This window comes from Micromesistius poutassou (assembly GCF_964030765.1).
Source record: "Micromesistius poutassou genome assembly, chromosome: 23".
Classification (NCBI taxonomy): domain Eukaryota; kingdom Metazoa; phylum Chordata; class Actinopteri; order Gadiformes; family Gadidae; genus Micromesistius; species Micromesistius poutassou.
In genome coordinates this window covers 10315032-10341588 of record NC_140293.1, presented here as the reverse complement: position 1 = coordinate 10341588, position 26557 = coordinate 10315032, and the positions used below count along the sequence as shown (strand labels likewise).

Sequence of the window (26557 nt, the reverse complement as noted above, 5' to 3'; positions counted from 1 at the left end):
CCGTTGCTTATCAGATCGGCTTATTCTGTCGCACCATTACACGCCAACGGCAGGTCATTACCACGATAACAATCTCTAACCCCCCCCCCCCCCCCCCCCCGTCATCCATCCTGGAGCTGAAGGCTTGGTGTAAAACTTTAACTGATACAGGATGCTCCTCGATTCAAGAGGGGGGGGGGGGGGGGGGTTCTGTGATGGCTGTTCTAGGGGTCTGCCCTGGCGGGGGGCGGGGGGGCGGGGGGCGGGGGGGGGTATGTGGGCTTACCTCCACCTCCTCTCCCTCGCCGATGTCCTTGTTGAAGTCAGCCGGAGGGGGGAGCCGTACATCGCTGAAGGGCAGCTGCCTCTCTGGTTGCCAGCTTTGGGGTCGGTGGTGGGGGGGGGGGAAGAAGAGGGGGGGGGGGTGGGGGGGAACCAAAAAGAAAGCAACTGTCAGTCTTACCGCCCACCGGCTGTAAAGACGACAGAAAACCTGCCGAGCTAAACAGCATTTCCACCGTGCTGTCCGTGGAGGGTTGTTGTTTTTGCTAAGACAGTGGGTGGCTATTCTCCCTCCGCCAAATGCTCAGCAGAACCATCAGCACGTGCGTGCGCGCACACGCACACGCACACACACACCAAAGTGCCCTTCATAAAAATCTAAATGGTTCATTAACTTTGATGAGGTTTTAAAGAGGCCGAAGACAGAACGCACAGGGACACCATGGCCCCCGAAAAATATATTTTTACATAAACACTCAAAACGGTAACAAAACAAGGAAGATACACCAAAACACGGCAGAGTGCTCACATGCTTTTCAACGTAAATATGTTTACACTGCGAGAGTTACATGACATAACATTGTGTATCCAGTGCATCGTTGGCGTCTACGCAAGTGTCTAGTTGTGTTACATTAGGTGTGTCTGGTTTTACGACAGTTGAACACCAGGAGGCCCACTCACAGTATCTATGAGCTGGGGGGGGGGAAGGGGGGGGGGGGGGGGGGGGGGGGGAGAGCACAGGGGGCAGGAGACGAGGGAAGGAAAGTAACGCGCCTGTAACAGTGAAGGAGGGGTTGATCTGAGCTACCTCCGATCCCACCGGACTGCATACCGTGAGGGACTATTTTTAGGGACAGAGTGCATGACACACTGCAGCCAACTAGATAAAAAAGAGAGTGTGTGTGTGTGTGTGTGGACAGCTGCATGTGGCCAATGGCTGAGTGTAGTTTAAAATGCCAGCTTCATAACTCCACCCCCATCTCTCCGCTTTCAGCACTGATCATTTTCCTAATTTACTCAAATTAATGGTCAGGACTGTATTGTTAAATGTTATACGTGTTTTAGTAAATAATAACTTACTTGTTTTCAAATACTATTGTTAGGGAGTCTTCGTGGACATCTTTGATGTAACCCTGAGAGGAAAACGACAAAAAGGGAAGATAGGTTATTTTCTAGTTGTTTTTTTAGACACAGACGCAACAGGGAATGATACAAGAGAGATTTGGGAGGGGAAAGGGCAGGGTGATTTTTGACTTGATTTCAGTAATTGAGAAAGTATGTGTTCCAAGTCACAGTGTCAGCTGGAAGCCAGCTCCCAAGATACAGAGCGAGACAGACATACGAGAGACAGAGAGAGAGAGAGACACACACACACACACACAGAAATTAACATAAAGAACAATCTTGGGCCCCGAGTAGAATTCCTAGTGTAAGTCTCATCCCGTTCGGCCGGCTCTGACACCGGCATGTCAGGGAAAGTGACGAGGGGCGTTCGAGTTTCCTCCCGAGGCTGCCCTCCAGGAATACCTCACACACATGCAGAGTGGCTTCTGGAGGATTGGGTGGCTGTCGTCGTGTACCAGGGAGCGTGGGGGGGGGGTCGGCGTGTGTGTGTGAGCGCCATGGCGGAGCAGACATGCACGGTGTGGCCTATATGTAGCGATCGCTTGACGCCCAGGAAACTGTCCCTAAACGCATGTGACAGCGAAACGTTAATAACTGTGGCCCCGTGTGCAGCTACGTCTGTGGCCTCCATTCATCTCCTAGCTTCACCTTTAAAGTCATAAGGGTGGAGGCTACTATAGCTATCAGTAGGACACTGCCTTATACGGGTAGAGAGAGGGGGGGGGTGAGGAGTGTGTCGCAAATCCTCCAGCCTGCATGCATAGTATGGAGGCGGTGATAGTGGTCAGCTAGGAGCCTCATGGTTCCAGTCATGGTCTGGCTAGTACCATGACACCTCATTGGGGGGGGGGGGGGGGGGGGGGGGGAAAACACACACACACACACACACACACACACACACACACACACACACACACACACACACACACACACACACACACACACACACACACACACACACACACACTTGAAAAGTATGTAATTGTCTACCCAAATGTGTGCCACAGCAGCTGTCATGTCATCCACTATTACTAAAAGACACACACAAAATTAAGAAAAAGTGTGCGTTTGTGCAGGCGTCGCTCTGGAGACAGCTGCGTGTGTGGAGGCCGGCGTGTGCCTGCTGGGTCAGGAAAGGCCGGGTTGACCCCAGAGTGGTTCCCCCCCCCCCCTGGTCACAGGGAGCAGGCGGGTCCTTCTTTAAGGTATGACACATGGGGCCGGGTGGGGGGGGGGGCGGTGGCGGTGGTCACAGCCAGTCCTGGGCTGTGACGTGCCCCGGCTCCATGTTTGGGCACGAGACCACGTGAAGTTCAACGGGGACCCATTCATTCTGGACGGTTCTAAGACAGGGTGGCTAAGCTAGGCTAACTAGGCTAACTAGGCGAGGCGAGGCTTGCCGGGGCAGGGTAGGCTCTGGAGGCACACAAACACCAAATATCCTGATATATCATTAATCACCTCCGAAGGGGGCTGTCGTGTTAACAGAACTTGGGGCTGTATTGCAAGTCCTGCATTATTGACATGTTGGGAACAGAAAATGATTATTGTGAGTCATGGGTGTTTGCGGGAGGAAAAGCCAGAATGACAAAATTAAACAGACGACACAAGACAAGTGTTAACCAACTCCAAGCATCGGAGCTACCACCCCCTCCAGCACACATGACTACCTCTTACAGGGAAACAAACAGCAAAAGCGCTTGTAACTGGAGATAGAGAGCGTCTATCACCAGCATTATTTAAGTAAAGCAGCTCTCAAGACACATGTAATGGAAGTGAGAGCGGGCGATGGATGGATAGATAGAGAAAGATAATGGAGGCAGTTAATAGAAGAGTGGAAAAAGTTAATTCATGCCAGGGTCGAGCTGTCAGGCTGTAAAACAGAACGACAGGTGAGGGGGGTAAATATAGTCACTGAACCACCATGTGGCCCGGTCTTAGGACTGGAGAAGCACTGCTAGGCCCCGCAGAAAGGAAATTAACTAATATTGTACCGTTATACTTGCCATGCTGTCTAAAAAGAAAAATCAGCATATTACTGGCTCATGCCATTAAATTCCAGACAGCGGCTGAACACTGGCACAACAACAATGAAATCGGCCAAATTACCCCACCGAAACTGGTGATGACTGATGTTGTGTTGATTAAAAACAACACAACAACGTTTCGAATTGGATGTGTTATTAAAGTTGTGCTTGAAAGAAGAAATCATATTTTAATGACGACAGCGATGCCATGTGACTAGGCGTGAAACTTAAGGCAGCATTTCCCACGAAGACTGACATGAACTGAAAGTGGACACACACAGAGAGCAAAGCAAAACACTCACAACTAAACATTACATTTCAATGTGGACCAGATCTTAAAACGTGTACATCGTGGTCGGCATTAGATAAAGCCTACAATTCAGTTTGTACGATCATCGATAAACACATAATACTAGTTTCAGACGTAGCAATGTAGATCACAAATTGCACGACAATGCAGCCTCGCAATAGGGCTAGTATTAAGTCGTCATTTATTCAACTGAAATTAACTATTTTAGAAATATCAAGTCAGCCGTTTCAGTGCTACATAGTAATTGTTGTTTGGCGAGGTTAAATAACATGACAGTAGCTAAAAATGCATTTAGGCTGGGCCATGCACACACACACACACACACTGATGACTGAGGTAGCTCCCACAGCTAGCATGAGCTAACACAACCACCCACCCCACCGTGGCCACAACACACCCGGACTCATCCCCGTCCGCCCGGACCACCGCTCACATTCACCGGGTGGACGGCTAGAGAAGTCCCAAGACATCGATAAAGTATAAATAAACATTCCCAAGTCGTGGTTGAAACTTTTTTTTTTTACTTGACGCTTCCAGCCACCGTTTACCTTGTAGAAGGCCCCGTTCGAGCCCCGCACCTCCACCGCCAGCCCGTCCATGCTCGCCGTCGGTAGCTCACCACGGCCCGGCAGCTTGTCCGGGGACGCTCCGCCTCCCCCCGGCGGCTCAGCCGGCACGACCCCCAGCCTGGCCGGCCCGTCGCCGCCGCTCCCCGGCCGCTTGTGGATCTCCAGTGTGTCGGGAGGGTGGAGGGGGAAGAGAGAGGGGCTGAGGTGAAGGGGTCCGGGGGAGATAGGTGGAGGTGGTGGTGGTGGTGATGGTGATGGTGGACTGGTTGGCACCGCAGACGCTACTACCTCCAGCGGCCGGCTCCGTGTGTAAAAAAAAAAAAAAATGTGGGGCTCACTCACTGAGCAGGATGACACCGCACCGGCCGACGAGCCCTGACGTGCGTCAACGGAGCCCACGAAGCTAATGATGCTCACAGACTACAGGCAGGGAGAGCGCTAGCGGACGGGCAATCAGCTAGGCTAGGCTATTAACGCCTCGGCGCCTCGGTGCCTTTGAATGGGAGCGCTTAGCTGTCGAACGGGGGGGCTATATCTTACTGCGTTGTGTGTTCACTACGCGCCTGGGCGCAGTCGTTGTTGTATTATCTCCTCTTTTTTTTTTTTTTTTTTTTCTTGTCCGCGAGTCGTCACCGGGGATTCCTTCCTTTGTTTGTGGTGGATGCAGTTGTGCAGCTACTAGGGCTTCCTTCCAACACAAAAAAAAAACGCGTTTGGTGGTGCACTGTAGCCCGGCACCTCCTTACTCCAACCACCCGTCCCCTCAAAAGCACGCTGATGGAGTGGATCGGCGAGGGACTGAATGACCCCAAAGAACCCACCCCTCGATTGCCAAAGACCCGCCCCGGGCGCAATGCCGGCCGTCGATTGGCTACGGACGTCGTCGATCTAGTCTAGCGTGTGTTGATTGGTTTTTAAATTAGAGGTTGGTTCACGGTTTTCACCAATGGATGTTGGGACATTGTATCCCATCCGGATCTATTGGATTTACTCCGTGCCAGTTATATCGGTACTCGAATTAACTGGCCCCGGTATCCGGTTTTGCTCACTCATTGATAACTAAGAACCAGAATGATGCCACACACTACCAGGCATTGTGTAAACTACTATACAGCAACACCGTTGGGTATTAGTCCAGTAGGTTATACCATAGTAGAGCACCAATTTGATTGGCCTATACGTTATATCACATAGTAAGTAGTGTCTGATCGTGCAATATAACAAGTTGTAAAGTATTATAAAATCGAAACTCGGAGTGTTAATGTATATGTGCAAGGATTTTTGATGTAAACTGTGATGCAAAGCAAAAAGGCTGTGTCAGTGTAATAACTTTTCTAAAAGAGTTATTAGTTTGTAATCCCAATGGATAAAAATTCCTTGCTGATTTTCCAGATGAATGAGAGTTTATTAGCTGAGTAAGTAGCAGTAGCAACTTAAAAAAAAAACGTTGGGTAATGGCAGGACATGGTTAGGAAAGCAACGAAGAGGAAGCTTCTGGAAGAACAGATATGTCCCACACCTGCTGCCAGAAAGCAGCTGTGAACCGCACAAATCAGGCTGGTCAGAAGGGCACCCACGGCCGTTAGAGCACACTCAGGAATTGCGATTGCAGGCTAAATGCGTGTCTCCTCATCTGCAGTGTAGCTGCAAAGTATCTTCTGGATTGTCAAGTGATTCGTCAAGTGTCAAGAGAAATTTGTATCTTAAATGACATAGTTAATTATAATTATTATTATTAGATCTTCAAGTTTCTTTATTGAAGAGGATACACAAAGCTTGATGAATGCGAGGCTTGTAATATTTTATGTAGGGTAAATTAGAAACAACATAGATGGATGCATGTGAAACCATATGGCAGTCCCAGACAACATGAGTGATTGAATCCCCCACAGAAGAGGATAGACACATTGCTAAAGGATGATGACAGGACTTGCTGCGGACATTAGGAATCAAACTGAGTTCAGCTGGGAGTCAATACCCTTGCCACTACACTATCCAGCCCATTCCTTTCATTGAAACATATGTAAAAATGAATAAAGTGTGTACAGAGCATCATAATATAACATGTTGAACATGTGCCCAGGATAGAAGCGCCTTGGCCCGTACGCATTTAACACAAGACCACATTTCTGAACAGCTTGAATATCACCGTACACAGCTCTGTGCATGCTGAGCAGCAGGACAGCATCACAACTCTCTTGCTGGTGGAGGATAGGCGTGTTATTATGGGATGTTAATCAGTAAAGTGTTATGGCTTTATTGAGGGGAAGCGTCCTGGCCTGCACCCTTCCTGCATCCTCCAACTGGGTTCACACCTCCTCAGGAAACGAGTGCCCGCCACGCTGCTCTAGATCTTTAGAAGTAGGCCGAGGTTACACACACTCCTAGGTTGCTAAGGGCAGGCGATGTAAAATCACAGGACATGTAGGGATGTAAATTCTCTCGATAACGGGTCAAAATGGATGCTGATTTCGAAAATCTGATTGAAAAGACAATGATTACAATATTATCCAGGGGCTTATCATGTGTTGCAGTAGAACAATGTAAACAAAAGGGGCCCTGATAATGGAGTGGCTTAAAGGTCTATGAAAGGTAGTTAATTAGGTTTAAGGTAAAGGTAGTTAATTAGGTTTAAGGTAAAGGTAGTTAATTAGGTTTGACCCACAAAGTCTGTAGCCCACCTGTCCTAAGCAAGATGCCCTCACCCTGGCTGCTTAATGACGTATGATGCATGTAGTTCTTCTATTTAGTTACTTCTATGTTCATCTATGTATATTTGTAGTAATGTTGTTTGTTGATTGCACTTATGTTGTTTTTGATGCGGTGCGTGGTTTTTATGAGCTTTTTTTTTAGTTTCAGCATCTTTAAGCCTTTCATTATGAGATAATCCCACCAAAATAATAATCAGTGGGCGATGATTTATCAAACAAGTCTTCCAAGCAAAATTCCCACGTTGACGATCTTCATCATCATCCTCATCTTCATCATCCTCATCATCATCATCATCATCATCATCATCTTGTTCACTCCATATAAATATATAAATTTATATATACAGACTACAGTACACCACATGTAATTCTGAATCCTGTGTTCTTTTCCATGTTCCTTAAATTAAACTTCCACCAAGTTTTCCTCAGCAGCCTCCCCCCCCCCCCATCAGGGGTTTCCCATCCCAGTGTTCATTTTTAGAAGTGGTGGCAAAGGGCAGCAGACAAACCAAACGCTTACAAAGGAGGGCCACACACGGAGCAGCAAGATGGGGCCAACAGCAGCAGCAGAACGCTCCCGTAGGTCCTCGCGGCTCACCGGGGTCTTCGTGTTTTGGGGAAGCGGGGTGGGGGTGTGAGGGCGAGAGGAGGGGGCAATGCCAGATCATAACAGTGAAAATGACACTCCTCCAGTGGTGTATAGGGGCAGAAATATGCTGAACTTTTTCATTCTGTATTTGCAACGCACTACATTTCAAATGAAAACAGTGACTAATGTAAGTTGCATAATTTTTTGCTTTTCTTCTTGTGTTTAATGTAAATAGTTTCATTTACAGTATGCATAGTCATGTTTATTCTGTGAGGCGCTGTAGGAGCCATTTAGGGCAAAGCTGTTGTCATAATACAAATTATGAGTCTACTACTTTTGTGTACCAGGGCAGGGTACATGGTCCATGGTCCATGGTCAATGTGTGATATCTTCACTCGTTTAGCCTACTAGCCGTTCCCTGGTACATACAAAGAGCAGAACCATTATTTTTTATTTTGAGTAACACCTGTGTTTGTCCTACAACGGGGCCTCTGTGAAAAAGGTAGACCTTTATTGTCTTCATTGAAGGCCTAACACACAGATAACAGTCCATCAATAATGGCATAATACTGTTTTTTTATATCCACCTTCAATACTTTTTGTCTTTTTCCTGTTCAGTACAAACACTTTTTTATAAAGTATATAAAGTATGCAGGCTATATTATGTGCATATATTAAGGACTTGAATGTGATAAATAAAAGTTCAGCCATCCGTCCTGATGCAGAGCTGTCTACGGGTGTAGGGCGGTGAGACCCCCAGATGGGGGCAGTCATTCACCACGAGTAGTTTGGAACTACCAAAACAAACAAAGAAGGAGGAAGCGGCCGGCGCCGGCCACACAACCAATAGCAGAGCTCGTTGAAGACGCGCGCGACTTGAGCTTGATTCAGGAAGTACATTTGCAGAAGTAAACAAATGGAGTGAAGTGACCTCATGGTCTGCAGTCCGACGTGTCATCGTTATTAGTACGTGACGCTTCGTCAGTGGTTGTGTTAGAGCGGCAGTACACAATACACGTCAACTCGTGACTTCACTTAATCTGATGATGTCTTCTGCTGAGGCTGTGAGTGAATCCTCACTTGGGAAGGGAGACAACTTGCATCAAGAAGGTACGACTCAATAAGCTCATCCTTACAATTAAATGCAGACAGACAGACAGACAGACAGACAGACAGCCTGTCCGTCTGCAACGTGTTTCAGGTGTGGTCCGTTGTAACGCTCTGGTTGTTGTGGTGCTTTGGTTCCCCCCCCCCACCCCCAGTGCTGGCGTCCCACCCGCTGTGCGACCTCACCGAGGAGGACTTGACGCAGAACCCCAAGCTGTGTAAGCTCCTGGCCACCTTGTCGCAGCACGTCGACCCCACCGGACTGTCGGCCCCGCTCAAGACGGATCTGGAGAAGGTAGGAAACGTTACCACTATCTAGGCCTGGGCAATAAAACAATAAATTATCGTATCGTGGTAGACTTTTGATCAATATCAATATAAAGCATGTTCAATATATATCGATAAGAGACTGGACCACCGACTCTAGCAGCTGGGTTTGTTACACAAACACGCTTCCATACTTAATTACTATATTTGAGTGTTTTTCATCGTTGTGTCGACATTGGAGTATTGATCAATGAAGAACAGTGGAAGGTCGTATTAAGTGTTAAACAGAAGTGTTTAAATCCAGCGTGGTAATTCCTACTCTTTTTAGGTCATTCAAATTATCAATAGTTATCGATATCGATCAATATGATCAAGTTATATCGTGATATGTCTTTCAGCCATGTCGCCCAGGCCTACCACTATCTAAATATATATATTTTTTATTGCCATTATAAAACGTAGAACATTTTAATATCTCACGTGTGCCTGGAAAAGCAGAGATGAAGAGATATGCTTGATGTACGTGTGCTTGGCCATTAAGACGTTTATTTCCTGAGCCAAGGCAGAGCAGAAGCTGCAGAACCAGAGGCGGCGCTGGCTGCAGGTGGAGAGCCTGCATGGCACGCTGCAGGAGATGCTGCAGGACCACCACGTGAAGAAGCACCGCACCACTCTGCCCCCCGACGTCAACATGGTGTGGGACACACACACGCACGCACGCACACACGCACACACACACACACACACACACACAGCGTGTAATACCGTATTTCTGTTTTGCTTTTACAATATTGTTTACTATGTGTGTTCTTTAATCGGATTGTGTTTTTCACAATGGGATTTGCAATCCCATTTAAGAAATGTGACAAAGAAAAGACATTGAAACGTTAATGAGTTCTCTTCTGTTCCTGTGTGATGATCTGTATCCGTGGTCTAGTTCTACGACACGTTGGAGAGGTGTCTTCTAGTGGCTCAGTGTGTTCGTCAACTAGACCTGAGCACCACCACCACCACCACCCAACCAGGCCTGGACCAGCCCTCTCTACTGGGGCTGGATCCTCAGCAGGTGCTGGAGCTCCTGCCCACAGAGAAGGTGTGTTGTAATCGGATCATTTATATAGATTAATGCAGAGGCGCATTATGGGGGGAGGAAGGGGCATTCTGTGGGGGGGTTCAATCACTTGTTGTTATCCGGGACTGACATATGGTTTCACATGCATCAATCTACGTTGTTTCTTAATTTACCCTACATAAAACATTACAAGCCTTGCATTCATCAAGCTTTGTGAATATGTGTATTGGAATTATTTTCTGCAGACTGTGCAAAGAATGAAGCAGAGTTTGCCTAAGGAGCTGGAGAGACACCTGAAGACAAAGTGCTTCAGTCTGCTGTCCTACTACCAGCCGGACTGGGGTACAACAACGCCACAACAACCACATCAGAACAGAAACAAAACAAACACCAATGTCTTTCTTGTATTGCTATTTATTAAAAGCAATTTGCACTAATGTCATTGATGAGAAGGTAGGGATTAGGGAATCTTGCTCAAGGGTGCCTACACACTAGACTTAAGTGTTCGAACCCAGAATCTTTTCAGCTGAGCTGAGTGTCAAACAACCTAATCACTAGAGCCTAGACTATCAGCCAGCCGCCCAATATTGTCCCTGCTCCTTTTTAGTTATTAGTGGACAAAATCACCTTTTGTTGACGTTGATACCCCACGGAGGTGTCATGGCCGCTGTCTCCCTTCATCACCAGAGAACGAGAGTGAGGGTCTGAAGAACATCAAGCTGGCCCACCTCTCGGGCCAGCTGGACAGGGAGCAGAAGCGGGCAGAGAGCCTGAAGGCGGTCTGCCGCGAGAACGCCGTTCTGCTCCAGCGACAGACCCAGCTCTACCTCCTCGTGGGTTTTGTTGTTTATTGTTTGTATTTAGTTTTTAGTATTTTTGTATTTAAATTGTATAATAAATAGATATTTTTTTAACCAGTCACTTGAATCTAACCCCAGCAGCAGCACAGCCTATGGTGAAGCAGTGGTTGGTGCAGTTGGCTGATTGGTGAAAGCTATTCCACCAACCAAAACACACCACAAATGACTACTAATACTGCGACACCTATCTTGCTTGTTCTTGTTTTAACAGTATTATGAGTCATTACGACTGGACACCCATTTATATTTGATTAAGCTTTTCACATAACTTATGTTAATTTAACTCCTTGTGAAAGATCATATCTCTTTTGAGCTGCCTCGGGGTGATCTTTCCTGACGGCTTGCTTCCCCAGGAGCTGACCAAGTGCATCCAGCTCCTCCAGTCGTTCATCCTGGAACACAGACTGACGATCCAGACTCAACTGGACCGCAAGAAGCTGGAATACTTGGAGGCCAAGTGTGAACTGGTGATGCAGAAAATCAGGTAAACTGGCTTATTTTCAGTGTCAGGTGTAGATCTCCTCTCTAATACCCTAATATTAGGATTTCAGAAAAATACACTTTAAAATGGAAGTTCAAGTCAATGATCCCTTATTTGGGATAGTATGGTCCTCAACCCTGTTATTGGTTCTAGTGTAGCTGGTGAGATGGTGGTTGGGTGGAGTTACTATCTTGTAGTTGTGCACTCTTAACACGAACACGTTCTGTCTCTTCCAGAATGGAGTCAGTGGAGATTGGGCTGGACACCTACACAGCCGACACCATAGCGGCACACAAAAAAATAAGGCAAGTCACTGTAGTAGAGTATACTATCGCTCTTTTAGTCCTAGGCGTTTCCTTCCAGAAAGTCGCTTGTAAGTCGCTTTGGGTGAAAGCGTCTGCAAAATGCCCTGCTATGTGAATGGTATTCTGTTACCGTTTACCATAAGCACCTATGTAACGTTGGTCCTCATTTAAGGAATCCTCTGTCCTAGTTCAGAAGGTTAATTATTACTCCCAATATTGTGATAAACACACAAAGACATGTTTATCGTAAATAGGCTCTACTTTTCACATATATTTGACATTGAACTTATTTGTATATTTGTATACTATTGTCCATAGTCCATAGGCACGTTGCTGAAACCAGAGTGAAATCATGCATATTTAACTAATAAAGATCATTTGTAATATTAATCAGAAATACAACATCACCACTACAGTCAACTGTGGGAATGGGACGATAGAGTACCAAAGTACTAAACGTGATGTAAAATATGTCTGGATTATTTGTGCCAGGATAATCGTGGCATCGTATTTCCATGTCTTCCCATCGCTAAACGGTAATCATCGTTAACAATAATGACCACTGAACCAGTAAAGGTTTGGGAAGGGACGTGCCCCTAGCCTGTTCAAATGTCCATCCTCCCCCCCCCGCCCGTCGCACCACGCAGGGCTCTGCTGGAGGCGGAGCTGAACGAGCGGCAGCTGGAGAAGCGGTCTGTCCAGTCCAAGCTGGCGTCGTTTGAGATGCTGGGGACGGAGTTCGAGGCTCTGGCCGACGAGTACGCCAGGCTGCAGGGCGAGATCAACGTCAAGAAGTGGGCGCTGAAGGAGTTTTCATGAACACGCTCGGTAGAGGGCACACCAAGCTGACGTCGTATTTGGTCGTGTCCCTTTACATCATCAATGTTGACTTTTGTACATAGTGTTGGTGTGTCTTTTCGTCAAATAAAAGGTCAGACAAATAGTTCTGTTGTCAACCTTGTGCAGTGTTTTGTTGTATTTCTAAGTCTTTTTCAACAGCTTGCTATCTAGGACAGTGGTTCCCAAACTTTTTAGTACCATCATGAATGATTTTTTGGAAACTCTTTTGCGTACGACTAATAGTAATAGTAATAGTAATAGCCTAATAGCGCATCACGTACCACCAGTGGTACGCGTACCATAGTTTGAGAACCGCTGATCTAGGAAACTAAAACGAAACTAAAGCGGAAAACGAAATACAGGAGTTGAACGTAATATAATAGAAAAACAATTAAATGTTTAACAAGTAAACATAACATAAGTCAACTTAAAAAATATATAATTAAAAACGAATTGAATCATAAAGTACGATATTGCTCTTGTTGTTCTGGGTACAGTGGTGTGGGATCTCTTTTTCAGATATAGATGAAGATGACATTTAACTGGAAATACAATCAAAAATAATCTAATTAATGAACATAGCTCTGTTTAAATTGGTTTACCGAAGGTGAAAACGTTACGTACCAAAAAACAAAAACTGGAGGATGCGGGCATCGATCCCGCTACCTCTCGCATGCTAAGCGAGCGCTCTACCATTTGAGCTAATCCCCCGTCTGTGTTGAATGGTGCTTTTTATGTATATGTACTTATACGTAATTGTATATGTAATTATTTTTATATTCTATAATATACATATTATTTTATTATTTATTTTTGGGTTTACCTTGAGAAAAACATTAAACGGCCAAATGTGATTAATTCCAGGCCATTTTGTTTTTGGTTCAACGAGGGATGGGTCAGACCGTTAGAGACCGGTAGGTGGCAGCATTTCTGTAGTCTCTCTGCGCTGCGGCACCCCATAGCGTCCCACTCAAATATTTACCCTACATTAGTTCAATACATGTTATATGCTTCTTTGTACTGTGGAAAACACTTATAATATAATCTAAGTAATTACTCATAAATTTAATTAGTTAATAATGTCATAAGTGTAACTCGCCATCCCCTCCCGTTCCACAAGAGGGCGCCACGCGACAACATCTACCAACGTCTACCAATGAACGCTCGCGCAATGAGATGCCGGGGGGCTCGCGCCTCTCCGCTCATCTCACAGAAGCAGAAGAAGCCCCGCCTTCAACCAGACAACCACTGGCTGTGGCCGGCTACCGGTTCAGCTCCTCCTCCTCCTCCTCCTCCTCCTCCTCCTCCTCCTCCACCACCACCTCCTCCTCCTCCAGCAGCCTCCAGCCTCCACCAGCAGCAGCAGCAGCACCACTACTCCGCACATCTGGCAGCAGCAGGAGCAAAAGCACCACATCTGGCACTGTCACTGTAGCGCTCGTGCACCGCGGCATGTCCCCCGCTCGCCACACTGGACACAGGAATAGGTTTTTTGTTGTTTTTTGCTTCGAGACGACAACGAGGGTGCGCGAACAATTATGTCCGAGGTGCGGAAATTCACCAAGCGGCTCAGCAAGCCGGGCACGGCGGCGGAGGTCCGGCAGAGCGTGTCCGAGGCGGTGCGGACGTCCGTGATCGTGGTGAGTAGCGCCGGGACTGGTCGGTGGTGAGGAGCGTGTGGGCTCGGTCCTCCAAATGCAGACCACCGCCGTTTGGCTACTAGACGCGTGGCAGACCTCACAATGGACGGTCCGTTATATGGATTCCCCACGTTTTTCCATTTAATTTAAAGCGTCTTTTATTTTATTTTTTTGTACTTCGTTCGACCCCTTTTTAATGAGAGAGCGTGGCGGTCGTTGAGGTAACTTCCTCCCGGCTCTCTTCAGAGTGTGCCCCCCCCCCCCCCCCCCGGTAACGTTTTCCACCGATATGCCCCCCAAAATGCGCCACCGCAAGCGGTCAACAATGATTCAGTGTTGCCCTAAAGCGGGTGTTATGCTCATCACTACTAATACCACACTACTTGTGTTTATAACGTTTTGGCAAATTGTATCCTTAGTGACGCAGCTCCCGGACTACCAGAAGCCGACTTGAGTGTGTGCCCTGCGGTGTGACAGTGTCTGCCAGGCTCACATGGTGTTTCCAGAGCGTGTTCTCCTTTTGTGTGCTGGTGGAAAAAAAAAAAAGAGAGAGAGCAGCAGACATGCCAACCGGACAGCTGCACCGCGGTTTCTGTCATTGAATTGCTGGAGCTTTCTGCTGGATTTGGCATACTGGAAAATGCTTGCAAAGTCAATGCACAAATTGATGCTGCATATTGATTTTGACTTCCTTTGTAACCTATTTTGCTTGTTGCCTGTTATTAACCACGGTGGGACCGTGTAGTAGTGTTAATGGACTGATAATGGGGGGGATTTGTCTCGGCTTCTTTCGTTAATACTCGTTTACAGCGGAAATGCCTATTAAGCAATTGTGGGCTTCAGCACGGTCATGTGCAGGAGTGTGTTCCCCCCTGACGGTGCCAACGTGTACAGGCATGACGTTGTGCTGCTACTTCCGGTGATGTCATGACCACTGCCATCACCGGATTGACTGTTTTTCATGTTCGTCTCATCCTTTGTTATTGCTAACGCATATGGCATCCAAAGCAACATCTCAACTCATTGTCCATTCTGCATAATTGCCCCACATTACTGAGATCAACCGATAAACTAGGATCAACGATGGTGGAACTTTTCAAATCATTTTATCAGAATGTTCTGCTTAAGCAAGTCATCCTCGTCACAGTCTTATGATCATCATATTGCATTATGGGTCGCAGAAGGACTTACCAGCATCACAATCTTGTGATAAACACGCATGTGTGTGTGTGTGTGTCTGTGTATGTGTGTGTATGTGTGTGTGTGTGTGTGTGTGTGTGTGTGTGTATGTGTGTGTGTGTGTGTGTGTGTGTGTGTGTCTGTGCGCGCGTGTGTGTGTGTGTGTGTCTGCATGTGCGTGTTCTTCTGGCCACTAATCCCTCGGGTAATTGTCGGCATGGTAACAGAGAACAAGCCCCGTGTGTTGTCGGGGTTGTGAACCCTGTGTCTCTCTCACACGGGGGATTCCCTCAGGCACGTAGCGCCCATGCGTCCTCACACGGATGTGAACGTAGGTTTCTGTGTGTGAACGGAGGCGTTGTGGGGCCTCGTTGTGTCTGCGTGTCCCCCCGGTATGGATGTCACTTTGTTTTGTGTGTGTGTGAAGGAAGCATCCGTCTTCAATGTTGTGTGTTTCTGTTGTTGTTGTTGTGTAACCAGTAGTACTCATGTTAGTTCAGGTTTTATGTTACGCTTTGGGTCCTCGGTTGTCTTGTCTTTATCTATGTCTCATCCATTGTTGGTTGTTCCGTCTAATTTCCGAGGGACTGAGATGACGGGAAATTCTTCCAAGATGATTTCCACCGAAGAGGATAAAATGCGTCATAGTCTGGCAGAGCACTGTGCAGGGATAACTTTTGGTCTTCATCGGCAGAGGCAAAGTGAAAGCTCTGATTGCTAATCTAATTGGCCAGTTGGAGGCAAGGTGATTTCGACCTATGTACCTGTGGTTATAGAAGTTGCAAAAAAGTTGAATTTGTGGGGTAAGACTGAGGACACTGGATGGGTTCACATTTCTGTGCCTCTGTGTGTGTGTATCGTTGTGTGTGTTACTTCGATTTGCCTCATGCACATGTGCAAGTGCTCATCAATCATACGACTGTGTGTGTTCGTGTGTGTGTGTTTCTTTACTGGTGTTGGACATCTCGGTGGCTGTGTGTCTCAGTCAGGGGTCTTATGATGTGTGGCTCGCGTTCCCCTTCCGCACCGTGGGAACAAACACAGTACACACACACATCTGGGAAACACATCAACCTCCTGGCATGCCCCTCCCTCCCTTCCTCCCATCCCGCCCTCCCTCCTGCCCGACGCACATCACAAGGTCATGATGGGGTTGTGATGGGCTGGGGTCAGGATGGGGTTGTGATGGGGTCATGATGAGGTTGTGATGGGCTGGGGTCATGATGGGGTTGTGATGGGGTCATGATGAGGTTGTGATGGGCTGGGGTCATGATGGGGTTGTGATGGGGTCAAGATGAGGTCAGGGTCAGCAGTGAATGTTCTTGTAGGGGGAAGGTGGTGGGAGGAGGAAGTGGGTTATTGAAAGATGTTACCATGCAAGTGAATAAAGTATGATACAGCATCACTTTAGAGAGGCACGCCATGGCCTCCACGTCATTTCCTCTCTCTGTTTCTCTCTCTGTCTCTCTCTCTTGCACTCTCTATCTGTGTGTGTGTGTGTGTGTCTGTGTGTGTGTGTGTGTGTCTCTCTCTCTCTCTCTCTCTCTCTCTCACACACACATTCTCTCTCTCTCTTTATCCCTCTCTCTGTATCTCTCTCTCTGTATCTGTTATTTGTTGGCATGGGAAAAGCAAAAGCACCAAAAACTAAAATAGGACATCCTGGAAAAAAGATACAAACATAGCAAGTTGACTTGATGTCTCTCTCTCTCTCTCTCTCTCTCTCTCTCTCTCTCTCTCTCTCTCTCTCTCTCTCTCTCTCTCTCTCTCTCTCTCTCTCTCTCTGTCTCTCTCTCCCTAGCTGTCCTGGATTGCACTATTTTCTTGTGACTGTTTTTTTTTATTTCACTTCCTGCAAAACCGGAACTCACAAGACAGCCTTACTCTATACTTCTCTATTCTCTATATAATTTTTTCTCTCTCTCTCTCTCTCTCTCTCTCTCTCTCTCTCTCTCTCTCTCTCTCTGACGCTCTCTCTCTCTCATACTGAAGTCACTGCTCTGTGGTTGCCTGTGTGTGACGTTCGTGATTGTTGAAAACATCAGTGTGATGTTTGTCGTTGTCCTGTCGTGCTCAACCGTTGGAGCGCAGTATTAACACTGCCCATGTTAGAAGTTCAATTCCCTCGGGGCCCACCCACGCTAACACTGTGTGTATGGGGGCCATATGCTGTAATGGTTAGGGTGGTTGACCATATCTCTCTCTCTCTCTCTCTCTCTCTCTCTCTCTCTCTCTCTCTCTCTCTCTTTGACGCTCTCTCTCTCTCTGTCTATATCTTTCATCATGTTCTCCGCTGGGGCAACACAAGCATAACATGAGGTAACCTCATGCTCCACACACACACACACACACACACACACACACACACACACACACACACACTCATACACACTCATACACTTGTAATGAATGAGGACCAGGTGGAACACACTCCCACGCACGTTCACACATGCGCTGAGGAGGGGTGTGTGTGCATGAGGGGTCAACGGGCCTCTCTCTGTGCGTCCTGTATCTCCATCACACTCACAGATTACAAAGCCTTTTGAATCGTTTTTTAGGGTTTTATGGTTTTCTGCAGGCAGGGGATAGGCCCGCCTTGCTTGAGGATAACTACCGCCGTGCTTACCTGTAGTTCTGCCAATCAAACCTACTAGTTAGTACCCTTTGACGTCAGGGATTGAACCTAGTGACGGTTGACATGGGAGATCGAACATAGCACCATTTGGCTGAGAGAGTCGCACACCTGATCCCATCCACCCCCCCCCCCCCCCCCCCACCATGAAGAGTGATGCGGTGTACCAGGGGGGGGTGGGCTGGTGTGTTCTGCTGAGGCCAGCACATCAGCCGTCCCCACAAGGCCGTCCCCACAATGCACGGTTTCTCCAACCCCCAGGCCCCACCAGGGTGCCGCCCCATGTAGACGAGGGCTTACACACTTACTAGGATTAAGCTGCCAGCTTCCCGGCTTATCTCCAGCTTGAAGGGATCGCAACTTTCTTAAGAATTAATTATCGCCTTCCCCCCCCCCCCCCCCCCCGACACAAACACACACGCACGCACGCACACACGCACGCACACACACACACACACATACATACACATACACACACATACACACACATACACACACATACACACATACATACACATACACTAATGCACACGGACACGTGTACTACATACAGACCCCCTCGTGGCTGGTTGGGCCAACATAAAACGTGAGATGTTGTGACCTAGTTACGCTGGTCTCAGACTCGCTCGTGTTCCCCGGCCCATGCTGAAACCATTACCTCTTTATGGCACCTTGAAGGACCACATGGGGACCTGGCCGTTACCTCCAACACAAAATGCCCCGTTATCGTCCCCCTCCGGTACTTTGATTGGTGAATACTAATGACATGGGTTTTGTGTTATATGCCAGAGATATTGGCTATATAAAATGGTATTAAGATGCAGAACTAGAATTAACCTATGATTGTTATATTGTCTTAGTTTATTTGAAAGTTTCGGAGACTCCACCAACACCACTCCATAAGAATGAATGCAATAGTATCGTAAGACGCTCGGATCACAGCATCGGCCGAATCAAATTATTATAGTATTATTGACAACACACACTCTATACCGCCATGGGCTCATCCAAAATGATTTGACCAGCTCCCGTCGTGATTTGTCCATTTAGCTGAAACTCTCTCTCGTCCGCTTCTCTTTCTTCTCTTGGTTTCTCTATCTCGGGACAGTTTGTTTTCTGGAAATGATTTAGTTTCTTCTTTTTTAACTTTTTCATCCTGTTTGGTTTTTGCGTGAACTTGAAGTGAATTTGTGTGACAGAGAGAGAGAGCCATGTTTACAAAGACCCGGAAGCATTGATTCCGGGTCTCATTGATGGAATAACTGCAACACAGCATAGCTCAGTGTGTGTGTGAATACACTAATTAGTACACTAATTAAAGTAAATAATGAATAAGTAATTATTGCTGAAATCAAAGGCAGTACCTGCATCGACAGCCCTTGTTCGGCTGTACAGGAATCATTTGAGCCATGGATCCTTTTCACAGAGGCGTCATCGTAGGACTTCACAGGTGTCGCTCTTAACACTAATGACGGGTCTGCGACTTTTATACAAAGACATATACCGGATATACGGAGACGCCGCGTTGACCTGTGGACCGTAGGTCAGCGGTGCCACCATATTGGAGAGGCCAAGACCGGCCTGTAAGCAGATACAAGTCAGCAGTTGGGCTGCGGTTTGTCCTGTTAAAAAGCACCATGGTGTTTACACTACTCAGCCGATTACGATCAAGGAAAATAAGCCAAGCCCATGCTCAGCTACAAGGTCAAGCATGGGCTTGGAGTGGGTTTATTTGGAGTTAATAAAAGTGTTAAATAAGTAAATAAAAGAGAGGAGTGTGTGATCAAGGCTGGTATGAACTGTTACTACACAGTGGAAGATAATAAATTGTCATCAGGAACTGGTTTGAGCATAGATCTGGCTTATTTTCCTCGGTTAAGCTTAAAAATGATTAACAATGATACAACATAATAACAATTATTATTAATTATAAACATTGAATATAAAAGGACTCTGTTTTCATTACTCAAAGAAATCGGTTGGGAAATGTAAACACTTCATTATAGTCGTTTTTTTTCCCAGAATAAACGCAGCGCCCCTGTTTACTTATTGTTTACTTGTATTTGTTTACAGCCCAGTCTTGGCCTCTCCAATATTGCGCCAGAGTTGATGTACGATCCAAAGCTATGTAATTATGTCTATGCTTTATGTACCAGAGTACGTGCGATGCCTCGTTGAAAATGCTCTATCTAGCTTAGCTAAACTAATCAGACTAGCTCCCATGGGAGTTGTAGTTTGTAAATAATTTTTAAAGGGTGATTTAATTATCCATGAACTGGATTCGATTCTGGACAGCAAGTGGGACGTGTAAAAACCTGTACGATGAATTTGTAGTCGTGTTCCTGCGATCAAGACCGCCCCTCCCATAAGACCCTTCTCCTCTGGTTCCAAAGAGTCATTTGACTCTCTGGTCATGCACGGTTCATTTGAAAAGAAGAAGTCAGTGACAAAGTGGTGGTTGGAAAATAAAAGCAGTCCTGTTGGGCATGCCAGTGGCAACGTGTTGCGGCTTTACTGGGTCTCCCAGCCGTAAACTGTAGAGTTACATGGGAAATTGTAATCCAATGATCCTCTGGAACAGATGGAATTTGTAAATATTGTTATTCAGGGTTATCAGTTTACTATTTACTGTTTAGTCCGACCTTTAGCCAGATGATTTGATCCAAATCAACTTACAGTTTATTGACATTCTTGTTAATGAATAGGTAGCATCTACCGACAGGTAGAACTGTGAACATTTGAACCCAGAAGCTTTCTGCTCCACTATCCCTCCCCAGGATATTGTGGTAATAAAAAATAATAATTATTGTACTATGCAAAGGCTTACTATGTCATTCTCCTCCAAGACATGAAGTCCTGTTTTACCAAACCAATGCAACAAATCTGTGCATAAAGTATGACCTCCCCCTTCCCTCATGTGACGCCGCGTTCACACTACCTCCGCCCGTCGACGGGCTTTTTGACGTACGTCATTGGACAGTGTATTTGCGTATATTTTTGCATAACGCAATCTGAGTGGCTGACGGATCCGTCGATATATATCGATAAGAGGCTGGACCACCGACTCTAGCAGCTGGGTTTGTTACACAAACACGGTTCCACACTTATTTACAATATCTGAGTGTTTTTCATCCTTGTGTCGACATTGGAGTATTGCTCAATGAAGAACAGTGGAAGGTCGTATTAAGTGTTAAACAGAAGTGTTTAAAGCCAGCATGGTAATTCCTAGTCTTTTTAGGTCATTAAAATGATCAATAGTTAATCGATATTGATCAATATGATCAAGTTATATCTTGATATGTCTTTCAGCCATGTCGCCCAGGCCTACTGCTGACCCCCCTCTCCTCTCCTCCCTGTTGACCCCCCCTCCCCTCTCCTCTCCTCTCCTCTCCTCTCCTCCCCTCTCCTCCCCTCTCCTCCCCTCTCTGCTGACCCCCCTCTCCTCTCCTCTCCTCTCCATCCTCTCCTCTCCTCTCCTCTCCTCTCTCCTCTCCTCTCCTCCCCTCTCCTCTCCTCTCCTCTCTGCTGACCCCCCTCTCCTCTCCTCTCCTCTCCTCCCCTCTCCTCTCCTCCCCTCTCCTCTCCTCTCCTCTCCTCTCCTCTCTCCTCTCCTCTCCTCCCCTCTCCTCTCCTCTCTCCTCTCCTCTCCTCTCCTCTCCTGCAGGAGAAGCCAAAGATCATCGAGCCTTTGGACTACGAGGCGGTGGTCTTCCAGAGGAAGGCCCAGATCCACAGTGACCCCCACAGAGACCTGCTGCTCTGCCCCGTGGACGACGTCTCGGTACGCTACACACTCCCCTCCCACCCCCGTCCCTCACTCACCCCTCAGCCCCCCCCCCCCCCTTCACTCCCCCTACTCTGGGGGTGTTTCGTTGTTGTGTGTTCGTTAGTGCTGTCAGTTGAACACGTTATTAAACGGCGTTTCAACTCAAACCCATTTCAACGGCAAGCCGATCCACTTCTCCACGTTGATAAGAGCATTAAAAAAAAATTGCGAGTTAACTGACATTAATGCGCTTAATCGCGATTAAATATTTGAATCGTTTGACAGCACTAGTGTTTATCAAAGAAAGGGGGAACATGAAATCTTGATAATAACAAGTGTCGCCGTGACACGCCCACCTCTAATCCCTGTACGAAATTGAGGCAATTAAATTGATAGGTCATGATTTGAATAGATAATAGATAACACAACAAAAAAAAATCATTGATCCGATATGTTGACTCACGCAACCTCACTCTAGCTTAGGACAGAATTAAGGTTTGTCTGGTTCCACATTCGTTGTCGTTGTGCCTCCAGAAGGGGAGTTTGCAGGCTAAGCACCTGTTCACGTGAGAGTAACACACTTCTAATTACTTTGCAAAGATTATTGGCAACGTGTTCTGAATAGTCGTGGTTATATTCAAAACAAGCGGCTTACAGCTGACCCTCTGTGTAGACTACCCAGCCAGAAGCAGCGGACACGAGGATTGTTTCAGTTGCGTATCACAGGTAGCATAACAGAAAAGGAATGAATTAACTGTGTGTGTTTGTAGACAAACTACCAACTTGTTGGCTTGCCACCAGCACTCATTTTGCGACAATTCAAAATCTTTGCAAAGTAATTCAAAGTGTATTCCCCTTCACATGTACCGGAGCTAGGCTAACTCTGCAGGTCAATGGAAGGCGGCTAAAGGAAAGCAGAAGCTAACCTTCTGGATGCAAGATGATGATGAATTTGGGATCAAACATCTCGTCTGAATGTGTGTCAAACAGGGAACCGCAATACACAGATATCTTGATGTATCCTTTTAAGGCAACAGTTACCGTCAGTCAACACGTACAAAATGAACCTAGCACGGCCTGTTCCACCGCCCACTTCTCTGTGAGCTCTTTCAAGTGTGCTGGAACGCTGGTACGACTCTCGGGGTCTCCACCCCGCCCAGACGGGTCGGGTCCAGCAGGGTTTTAGATTGACGGTCCCCATCCAGGGGTTCTGACCGGTTCTGAACAACAGCGAGGATGGAAGAGGGGGCTCGGAGGATACACCCACTATGGAAGGTTTCCCAATCGTAATCCCGGGATCAACCCCCGCCACCCCGCCAAACGCCAGACAGGCATCAGCCACGCTGCCAACTTACAAGGGCCCCTGTATTTAATACTGTTCAGTCCAACGCTTGTGGTCGGGTTTAGAGCCGCGCTCGCTCGCTCCCTCTCTTTCCCTCTCGTTCTATCTCCGTCTCTCTCTCTCTTCCAACTCGCCTGTCTCTCGCCCTGTCACCAGGAGAATGTGCTGGCCGTCATTGTTTCCTCTGAGTCAGCGTTGTTGGTGCCTCTTCTCTCCCTCTCTCCTCTAATTTCGCTCTTTCTCAGTCTGTCTGTCTGTCTCCGTGTCTCTGTGTCTCTGTGTCCATCTCTCTCGCTCTCTGTCTATCCGTCTGTATGTCTGTCTTGCTGTCTGTCGATCTACCTGTCTGCCTCTCTGTGTTTCTCTGCCTCTGTCTGTGTGTATTTGCCCCTCTGCCTGTGTGTGTGTGTGTGTGTGTGTGTGTGTGTGTGTGTGGCTGTCTGCCTGCGTGTCTGTGTCGTATTGTCTCTCTCTGTCTGTCTCTCTCTCTCCAGCTCTCTCTCCTCAAATCGAGAAAGGCTGATATATCATCACCAGTATACGACTAGTATGTTTGGAATTTGTATAAACAAGTTCCCACGCTAAAGTAGCTTCAACTGTATATCCACATGTGTTTGTTAATGTGTCTATTAATGTGTGTGTTAATGTATGTGTGTGTGTGTGTGTGTGTGTGATTTTGGTATGTATGACTGTCTTTGTGTTGTATGTGTTTGAGTGTGTGTGTGTGTGTGTGTGCGTGCGTGCGTGCGTGCGTGCGTTCGTGTGCGCGTGCATGCGTGCGTGTGTGTGTGTGTGTGCGTGCGTGCGTGTGTGTGTGTGTGCGTGCGTGCGTGTGTGTGTGTGTGTGTGTGTGACTCCGTGTGCACGTGGTCTGAAAACCAGGAGGCCCAGGTGTCTCGCCAGAGGAGGACGGTGGTTCCCACGGTGCCCCAGAACGCAGAGCGGGAGGCCCGGAGCCTGTTCGCCCAAGAGGTACACCGACTCTGCACCGGGTATCAACCCCGCGGACTTATTGCAGGCCTCGTTTGGTTCATCTGATCACTAGTGAGTCTAGGATCTGAAGAACACAGGGTTACTATTCTGATGAATGCCATCGCTCAAAAAAAGTCCTTACTGCACAAAATGTATCTGGTGAGTCCTAGGACCTCCGAGAGGGACCTCCTTACTGCAGGTACAGGTCCACAGGTCACAGCTAGCGTGACCGATTCGCCAGACCAATTGATAATATTATAATAATATTGATTAATATTATTATATTAGATTATATTATATTAATATTATTATTAGATAATATTGATTGGCTAATGTGTGTTAGTCCGTTTTTGATTAATTGTATTTTTGCATTTTGGATTTCCAAGCGATAATCCTGGTAGTTCATGAAAACGCCTCATCTTGCCTCCGTAGGGCACCTCTCCGTGCACGTGTCATCATATCAAACCCGCCCCGTGGTAGACAGACGGTTGTGATTGGCCGGACCCGGGTCAGGTCTGCTGGAGTTCAGAAGAGGGACCAGATTCATATGCCAGAGCAAATAAAACATGAGCTTGCAGATTCGTCCTGTTCCCAGGCTTTGTCATGGAATTAATTTGTTGGCACAAGAAACACAGTCAAAAACAATACTTTTTGATGCTGTGTGCCTGGCTGGGATTATAGGGAACAGTTATAGAGGAGATAAAGAGACTAAATGACTTGGTGAGGACGCTCTCGCTCATGGTGGTTTAATTACGTTTTGGTACAGTATGACTTGTGTCAACACCAGCCAGGCACTAAATCTTTTCATTGGATTTCTGAAGTTAAACTTTGATCCGGTTGCCATAGCGTTGTGAAGCCTGACAGAGCCCCTGGCGTCGGAGGAGGGATGCTCCTTTCACAGTTGAAGCTCTGACTTTAATTTGACTGGCTCAACAGTTCCTTGTGTTTGGACCTATCAGATGTGATGTGATTTATATCTCATGGAGGGAGAAGTTCACGAAGCAAATGAGCAAAAGTTTTTTCTGGGGGTTGTATTTAAATCATGAGGTTAGGGCTATTACCGTTAACAGATAGCGGTGGCGAGGCCAGAGAGTAGCACTCTGTCGGCTTTACTTTTAAACGGCCCCTAACTCTAATCCCAGTCGATGTGTGTGTTTGTGTGTGTGTGTGTGTGTGTGTGTGTGTCTTTTTGTGTGTGTGTGTGTGTCTGTGTGTGTGTGTGTGTGTGTGTGTGTGTGTGTGTCGTCGTGTGTGTGTGTGTGTGTGTGTGTGTGTGTGTCTTTTTGTGTCTGTGTGTGTGTGTGTGTGTGTGTGTGTCCTTGTGTGTGTGTGTGTGTGTCTTTTTCTGTGTGTGCGTGTGTGTGTGTGTCGACCCGTTTGGCAGTGCATCAAGATGTACAACACCGACTGGCACATCATCAACTACAAATACGAGGCCTACTCCGGAGATTTCCGTATGCTGCCAAGCGTGAGCGACACAGGGGTTTAGGGAGTGGGGTTTAGGAGGCTTGTCGGCCATTTAATGTTCTGTATGTGTTGGATTGGCAGCAGTAGATTAGGTAGGATATCTGGTCACATGATGTGATGTAACAGGAAATAGGAATCTCACTGGGGTGGGAATGTGCTTCTTGATGAACAATAAACGGCGTATTTAACAATACAGGATCAGGGTCCAACCAAGGGTTGGGTTTGCCCGACCTCTACCTCTGCCTCTGCCTCTGCCTCTTACTGGGAATCTGCACCGCAGGCGAGAGAGAGAGAGACGTGAGCGTGACGCAGGCGTATCAGTTCACACCGCTGCCCGCCGTTTATTTCGCCGTATTTTTAAGATTCATCAGATAATAACAGGCCCCACACGTCATCACCGAGACGCTTCAGAAACGCTTGAAAATAGAAGTGAAGCATAATGTTAAGCTTTGGTCGGGGCCCGTGAGACGGGGCGTAGAACGCTGCCGGTGTGGATCAGTGCACCGGTCTGAATGGATTCTATCTCTGGCTGAAGGCAGACGTCTGACGGCCGACTAAGAAACGCGTCTAAAACGGCTCTGGTGTAAATTGGCCTCTGCTGAGATCTAAATTCGCTGAAATCGCTTTGGCTAATCTCACAAGTACACCATGTACAGGATTGACCATATTGTCAGCCACAATATTAAAATGCTAACGATAGCTGGACAAGTGCGTACTGTCTGTGTCCGTGGTGAAGGGGGGGTTGTGTTTGTGTGTGCACGTGGGAAGGTGTTTACGTCAAATCAGTGTTTTGTTTCCCCACAGCAAAGGCCTGAAGTCTGACAAGCTGCCTCCACGTGTTTGAGATCGATGAAGACGCCAAAGACGAGGTGAGTCAGCCACAGTAGCAGACATCCAGCGAATTCGCCGAGAACGCAAGTTCACCAGAATAAGTGGTAGAGCGGGGCTGAGACTTAGAACTTAGAGAACTTATTATACTACTACTTGAACTTGAAAGTTTGTCTGGATTTTCTGTGCCAAATGTCGACTTATTGT

At 47.0% G+C, this 26557-nt stretch overlaps 3 protein-coding genes and 1 non-coding gene across 4 annotated transcripts in view; 2 read left to right on the top strand and 2 right to left on the bottom strand.

Annotated features, from left to right (window-relative positions):
- Window positions 1-5061, bottom strand: part of LOC311368800 (RNA-binding protein FXR2-like) — a 12668-nt gene extending 7607 nt beyond the window's left edge. Inside the window, exons 1-3 of the mRNA XM_084487569.1 lie at window positions 4272-5061; window positions 1342-1394; window positions 266-359 (exon numbers count right to left, since the gene is read on the bottom strand). Of these exons, the coding sequence (XP_084343695.1) occupies window positions 266-359; window positions 1342-1394; window positions 4272-4322 (198 nt within the window). The 5' untranslated portion in view covers window positions 4323-5061. The remainder of the gene's footprint in view (window positions 1-265; window positions 360-1341; window positions 1395-4271) is intronic.
- Window positions 5062-8522: 3461 nt separating this feature from the next.
- LOC311368799 (HAUS augmin-like complex subunit 4) lies at window positions 8523-12516 on the top strand (the record flags this gene model as incomplete). The annotated part of the gene is given in 10 exon segments (XM_084487568.1): window positions 8523-8702; window positions 8855-8994; window positions 9529-9660; window positions 9904-10059; window positions 10284-10380; window positions 10726-10871; window positions 11252-11382; window positions 11616-11684; window positions 12332-12494; window positions 12496-12516. Coding segments are annotated over 10 exon segments (1122 nt in total). The 5' UTR covers window positions 8523-8635.
- A 646-nt stretch (window positions 12517-13162) lies between these two features.
- Window positions 13163-13235, bottom strand: AC3HAE_038943 (transfer RNA alanine (anticodon AGC)). Its single transcript has one exon. It is a non-coding gene; the product is annotated as a tRNA-Ala (tRNA).
- A 638-nt stretch (window positions 13236-13873) lies between these two features.
- LOC311368798 (dedicator of cytokinesis protein 11-like) overlaps window positions 13874-26557 on the top strand; it is a gene marked incomplete at its 3' end in the record, with an annotated part of 39582 nt that continues 26898 nt past the window's right edge. Inside the window, 6 exon segments of the mRNA XM_084487567.1 lie at window positions 13874-14164; window positions 21640-21756; window positions 23966-24055; window positions 25440-25523; window positions 26328-26353; window positions 26355-26391. Of these exon segments, the coding sequence (XP_084343693.1) occupies window positions 14063-14164; window positions 21640-21756; window positions 23966-24055; window positions 25440-25523; window positions 26328-26353; window positions 26355-26391 (456 nt within the window). The 5' untranslated portion in view covers window positions 13874-14062.